The 7,240-nt window shown below is 40.4% G+C and overlaps 1 protein-coding gene across 2 annotated transcripts in view; it reads right to left on the minus strand.

Moving 5' to 3' along the window:
• The window catches only part of LOC144583006 (protocadherin gamma-C5-like), a 268,787-nt gene extending 261,864 nt beyond the window's left edge, over nucleotides 1-6,923 (minus strand). The window contains exon 1 of one of the 2 annotated variants that reach the window (XM_072998366.2): nucleotides 6,737-6,923. In XM_072998366.2, the coding sequence (XP_072854467.2) occupies nucleotides 6,737-6,787 (51 nt within the window). In that variant the 5' untranslated portion in view covers nucleotides 6,788-6,923. Of the gene's footprint in view, nucleotides 1-1,766; nucleotides 5,775-6,736 lie in introns of those variants that run through there. The other variant, XM_072998362.2, reaches the window with a different exon arrangement.
• Nucleotides 6,924-7,240: the final 317 nt, after the last annotated feature.

The raw sequence follows: 7,240 nt of genomic DNA on the forward strand, positions 1-7,240 counted from the left end.
TCTTTCGTAGACTTGTACTATTTCTATTATTGGAATGTGTGCTAAAGCATGTGAAGCATTTTGAAAAACTATTACAGACCTACCAATAGGTACAGGCAGGTTAGTCAATAGTGAGCCCTCAAGTGTGAAACAGTTCTCTCAAATGGAGATATATTTGGCTCCCTCCTTATTTTCTTTAGGTGGGCTTAATCATTTTTGGTTAGGAACTAGGTAGGATTCTACTACTATTACTATTGTCTTTTTAAAAAAGAATATTGAGGAATTTAGTTGTCATTCTAGTACTACAGTATGTTTTTATGCTGCTCTTTTAGACATTAGATTTTTTTTAAAAAAATAATAATCGTAGTTTTAGAAATATAAAACCTATTATTTTAAGTGTAAAACTAATAACAATATTCTTCTTCTTTAAAACAATGTAAAAATTATAAGCCATTTGGGGAAGTCTCCCAAAGTCCCCCCAAAAAACAAAGTGAAGTGTGCTATTTTATATATTTCCCCCTAGTGCTTAAAAGACTCTATGGGGACTTTATAATTTTAATTATGCAGACTACATATTGCTTCCCCCAGCAACCTCCCATGAGCTGGGTACTCAATTAGTAGCACTAGGTCTACTACATACATTTACACAATGTAATCCTTTATACCACATTTACAGAACAACCCTGCCACACGGGAGTGGGAGAATCAGAAGTGCATGATCTGTACTTTGCTTTGCCCTGCTGGGGTGAAAGGTGGAAGTTGTGGGGGCACTATTTTACCTGGCCATCCTTCTCAGTTCTCCTGTCAAGTTTGAACATCAAGGGGAAGAAATTAAACTGGCATTGGCTGGCACAGTTCTGTAACCAGTTTTGGGAAGTGTCAGAGGAACAGGAGGGATTTGGATCTTGTGAGCATGCAGCAGAGATACAAGATACAGTATAAGACCCTCACAGATATCACCTGGGACAATGGAACTTGCAAATTAAAGATGTGGTTACCTTTCAATGACCAGCCACAAAAGCATTATACAGGAATGATGTTGTATAACAGATATTTTTTTCAGTACTTGAGGGAGCATCACTTCTAGTCTCACCTTGTTTCAAGAGTAGAGATATGCAATATTGACATTTCCATGCTCTTATAACATGGAGACTTGCAATATTAATATTAAACCACGTTCCTGCTAATTTGAATATTACTAAAGCCATATTCTTTAATGTTCCATGTTTTTCATTTACCATCTATTGAACCTGTTGGTATATAATATTATTATAATATAATTTTTACCAATATATAATATTATCTATTAAAGTCTATCATTCTAAATTAAACCAAGATATATAGGCATTAGGCAATAATTTAGTGGAAGATAGGCAAAAACTTAGCTCTTTCTCTAATAGGAACTGAACAAAAATGATACTCTGTTTTGTTTGCATTTACTACAATAAAAATAAATTTGTTTTATGAATGATGGTCCAGTTCAGTTGTCCCACATATTTACTGAGAAGACCAGTTCAGTATTATGGACTTCGACTCAACAAACGAGATGTAATCTTGCAGCCTTTAAAAAAACAAGCATGCACTTCCTCATAACTGTCACCAAAGAAAATAAAACTAAAAGAAAAAGAAAAAAGGAGCAATAAGGGAAATACAGATTATGCCACATGTAAGATTAGCAACGTCAAGGTGGTATTCTAGTCTAAATAGACATTTTGCATTGCCAACAGGAGTAATTATAGCATGAGAAATCAAAACAAAACTTGATTCATCTGAAATTCATTTCTCACCTGGACTGCAACTGCATCACTTTGATTTAAATCCTCATGAGATAAAATAGGATCCTTTCCTTCATATGTCCCTTGATTATTTAGAGTACCTGAATAGTTTGCCTTTGAAATGTTAAACTGGCTTTTCCTAGAGTCCCTAGTCAGAGAAACCTCATGGCAATAAGAGTGAAGAAAGGCCCGGACTCCATCAATCCCCACAAACTGTGACACAGGAACACCACTGAAATTCACACTCCCTGATTCAAGAAGCTGAGTATTTCTCCATCTGTACAACTTCAGGGCCAGCAAAACAAGGAGGAAAGTGAAGAACAGGCAGGAAACAAAGGCCACAGCAACTACCAGGTAGAAGGTGAGATCTGATGGAGCATCTAAGGGAGCTGAAATGTTGGTCAGATCTGATAGAATTTCAGGAATGTTGTCAGCGAGCACCACAGTCACTGTCACTGAAGCAGAAAGAGAGGGTTGCCCATTGTCCTTGACCAAAATCACCAGGCTTTGCTTGAGGGTGTCCTTCTCTAGAAAGAACCGAGCTGTCCTGATCTCTCCAGTATGGAGTCCCACAGTGAACAGTCCGGGCTCCGTGGCCTTGGTCAACTGGTAGGAGAGCCAGGCATTCTGGCCAGAATCTGCATCCACGGCCACTACCTTAGTGACCAGGTATCCAGGCTCTGAGGAGCGAGGGGCCAGCTCTATCCCAGTGGAGCCATCGGTGGGAGGGGAAGGGTACAGGATTTCTGGCGCATTGTCATTCTGATCCAGGATGAAGAGGGTCACAGAGACATTGGAGCTGAGGGGTGGGGAGCCTCCATCCTGGGCTTTGACCTGGAAGTTAATTTCCCTGATCTCTTCATAGTCAAAAGAGCTCAAGGCATAGACAACCCCAGTCTCAGAGTTAATGGAAAGGTAGGAAGACAGAGAGGAGTCACCCATCTGATTGTCAACGATGGAATAAGCAATTCTGGCATTCTCTTCCCAGTCTGCATCATCTGCTCTTAATGAAAACACCAAGGATCCTCTGTTGTTATTCTCAACACAGTAGAACATATAATGGTTTTTCTCAAATACTGGTGGGTTATCATTTGCATCTAAAATACGTAGTGGAATTACCGTAGATGTAGAAAGAGGAGGGATTCCATGGTCAGTAACTGTGACGGTGATATTGAAAGATGACACTCGTTCCCTGTCAAGGACACCCTCAGTTTCCAGACTGTAAAAGTTATCAACAGACTTCTTTAGCTGGAAGGGGATGTTGTTGGGGACTGAGCATGTCATTTCTCCATTGATTCCTGAATCTCGATCTTGTACATTCAGAATGGCAATGACTGTTCTGGGAGGTGAATTTTCTAGCATGGTGTTGGTGACAAAGCTAACTGCCAATTCAGGTGCATTATCATTCATGTCTGTAACAGAGAAAACAATCTTTGATCTGTCACTCAGTCCTCCTCCATCTTTTGCTTGTATTTCAAATTCATAGAAAGATGATTCCTCATAATCAAGGTTGCCTAGAAGAGTAATTTCACCTGTTGTGGAATTAATCCAAAAAATTGGAAGGTTAAGTTTTGTAGTTGGTGTAAGGGAATATTTTATCTCCCCATTTATCCCATCATCAGGATCAGTGGCAGTTATAGTAACTACATGGGATCCTATAGGAATATTCTCTTCAACACTCAATTCATAAAATGCTTGACTGAAAACCGGTGCGTTGTCGTTTGCATCCAGAACTTTCACTTTGATTTCCATAGTGCCGGATCTGATTGGGTCACCTCCATCAGTAGCTGTGAAGATGAGATTGTAAGCTGATTGCTTCTCCCTGTCCAGAGGTTCTGCCAAGACCAGTTTAATATGTTTGACACTATTTTCCCCTATGTGAACATCCAGGAAAAAATGGTCACTGCCAGTAAGTTCGTAGTTCTGTACAGAATTTAGTCCCAAATCTGGATCCCAGGCTTCAGGCAATGGGACCCGGAATCCTACTGCGGAAGCCTCATTGATCTCCAGTTCCTGTTCCCCAACTGGGAAGTGGGGAGCATTATCATTTATGTCTGTAATTTCCACTTCAATACCATAAAGCTTTAGTTTACTTTCGCTGAGAACCTGGAACTTTAAGATGCATTTTTCTGCTCTTCCACAGATTTCCTCCCTGTCAATTCTCTCAGAGGTTTGCAAATGTCCACTGTTGACATTCAAGGTAAAATGCTGACTCTTACCTGCGTTGGGAATAATGCGGAGCCCCTGGTCTGAAAACTGCTGCCTGTCCATTCCCAGGTCTTTAGCAATATTCCCCACAAAGGAGCCCTTGTGCATCTCTTCAGGAATGGAATAGTGGATCTGACCAGAAACAGCCTTCCAGACAAACATCATGCTGAGGCATTGCAGGATTCCTCTTTTGCAGGTCCATCGCTTCTGTGTTTCTTCCATTCTCTTACAGCAGGACAAAGGCTCCTAGTTCCGGTTCCAAAGGTATTGTATCCCCTGTAGAATTTTACACAAATCGTGCTCTAATTTCATCCATTTCTTGGTCAGCCAGGCTGTTCTATGAGTAATTTCATCCTTGTGGAAGGTCCTCTGAATTCGCTGCATGTTCTGTTCTCTTCCTGTTGGTGAACAGTGACACCCAGAGGCTCTACCCCAAAGTGCAGTATTTCAACATAATCAACCATTTGTTGCTACCAAAAGCATATCAATTTATAAGAAACGTTTTGTAAAATTATAAATGTAGATACAAAGCTCCTGTGTATTTTATATGTTTGTTGCTTTTGATCAGAATTTATTAACTAAAGCTATAAAAGAGCCTGACTAATTTTGTTACTTTTTAAACCAACCGGAAGGAAACAGGGAACACAAATGTATGATGTTTGCTGTCTCTCCACATTATTGGATTGCCCAGAATACATCTTCTGGCCCGTCCCCAGCTGTATTTTTCACTGGCTTTTCTAAAGCAGTATTCAAAACAATTATTTTGGAGAGTAAACTAAAAAGGACAAGAAACTAATGCTGCCTGAATTGTTTATACCACGATGATGGCAACTTTCACAGTTCTTCAGAAACAACCAAGACAAAGACAAGCTTTCATATTAATAGATATGGATGCCTTTATTGACATAAAATGTGTAATTAAGTCTCCATGTCATGTGTTTGTGTGTGTGTGTGTGTGTGTGTGTGTGTGTGTGTGTTCTTCTCCTTCATTCTCCCAAGATTCCAACCATTCATGTTAACTTGCCCAGATTTTCATTCATCTCCATCACACTTTGATTTTTGTTATTCCCTTTCTCATATGTCCAGACCTATGGCTCTCTCATGCCATGCCTTCCCTTCCCGCCTCTGCATTTCTGCATAACGTTCTCCCCCATTTCTCTTTTTTCAATCAACCTACTTATGCTCTTCTATTTCTCTTTCTTGCCTGGTTCTGTTGCTTGACACATCCCTAGGTTTCTCCAGCTTCAAATACTTTTTTCCCAAGGGCCCTTATCCAACTTATTTTTAAAAAAACAAACACATACCCCAATTAAATTAAATTGAGTTAAAGAATATTTAAAAATGGCAGTTACCAACTTTGCCAGCTAGCATAGCCATTTATGTTGAAAACTATTTGATATTTAAATTTCTCCATAAGACTATCAAAACACATATCATTACAATAACTGAAACTTTATAATAACAGAATATTTGAAATGATCTTTATATTTCAATTGCATTTCACAATTCCCCCACCACCAAGAGAAAATGAAAGGAACAAAAAAGGAGAGGAGGAGGAGCCTCCCAACACTTTGGGCAGGAAGTATCCTCTGCACAACACCTCTGCACTCTATCATACATGTTTTTACCATTATTTTCAAAGTGGCTCGTTGTCTTCTCATTATTTTGAGCCAGTCAGATAATTAGTAAAATGGCTCCACTTACAGAAGTGTGTTATTAATATGTTATGTTGACCTTACTAGCAGGCAAAAAATAAAAAATAAAAAGGGGAGCAAAAAAATAAAATAAACAAAAAGCCTCCACCAGGAAATACAACCCAGTTTCCTGTTCTGACCAATTTGACGTGGTGGCACTGCAGGCTAAACCGCAGAAGCCTGTGCTACAGGGTCAGAAGACCAGCTGTCGTAAGATCGAATTCATGCGACGGAGTGAGCTCCCATCGCTTGTCCCAGCTCCTTGCCAACCTAGCAGTTCAAAAGCATGTAAATGTGAGTAGATAAATAGGTACCATCTCGGTGGGAAGGTAAAACGGCGTTCCCTAGTCACGCTGGCCACGTGACAACAGAAACTGTCTTCGGACAGGCGCTGGCTCTACGGCTTGGAAACGGGGATGAGCACCACCCCCTAGAGTCAAACACGACTGACTAAATGTCAAAGGGAACCTTTACCTTTTACCTTACTGTGAAAATACTGAGAAAGTGGATGAAGCAAAACTGAATTTCGCAGTCCATGATAAGAACAAACCTGCCAAACTGTTGTTTGTCAAATGTAGTTTAGCTACACTGTCATTAACCAAACGGCCACCAGTCACAAGTAAGAACACTATTACACTGTTGTAATTAATTACCAACAAAAGGATTGTTTGCATCCATATCAGCCATTTTCAATGGGGGTCATATGGCCCCCTGGAGGGCCCTGCCACATTTTAAGGGGCCATAGGCTGGAAATCATTCTTCACCACCACTTTATGAGGTTCGTTATGTGACTTATACAATAACGATTTGGCCTGTATTTCTTTCATATTGTGTTTATGGTTGTGGTTAAAAAAGGCTGAGAATGGCTGATCTACACGATTCTGCCACTGGCTCTGCATGGCTTTCTCCAATGAATTCCTCTTAAGCAATTTTCTTTCCTAGTTCATTCCTGTCAGTAATGTTCATTTATTTTGAGTGAAATAAGCATCAATTGGCTTGTTAATCACTATTTAAACAGCAGGAGTCAAAAGAATGGTATTACAACAAAAGAATCTGTAGAATAAAAGACATGAAACTCACCATTTCTCCAGACTGCTGTCCAGAATTTAAATGAATACCTTCACTGAACATCAATGAGGCATCAGGTTTACCATTGCAAAGGATATTCTCCGCTATTTGCACATTGGGCTGCAAAAAGGTCAGCTCGTTTCTCTGGGATTCAGAGGACAGACAGATCTGGTAAGAATAAGGCAAGGTCCCCTCCTCATAGTTTGGTGGGAATATGGCTCCCCTCTTTGAACAAGGATCAGGGACAAAACACTGAAGGAACGTCGGGCTTCTTGACCTTTGGAATTTCAGCACAACGGTCAACATCACTGCCACCAGGAACAGAAAGGACACCAAAGCCAAGGCCAATACCAGATAAAACTGCAGGCCAGACTGAGACTCGGAGTCAAGAGGTTGGGAGTTCATCTCTGGGAGGGCTTCCTGGAAGTTCTCCGCAAACACCAGGTTCAAAGTCACAGTGGCCGAGAGAGGAGGCTGTCCGTTATCTTTCACCATGACGACCAGCCTCTGCTTCAC

The sequence above is a fragment of the Pogona vitticeps genome, chromosome 4, assembly GCF_051106095.1.
Source record: "Pogona vitticeps strain Pit_001003342236 chromosome 4, PviZW2.1, whole genome shotgun sequence".
Lineage (NCBI taxonomy): Eukaryota > Metazoa > Chordata > Lepidosauria > Squamata > Agamidae > Pogona > Pogona vitticeps.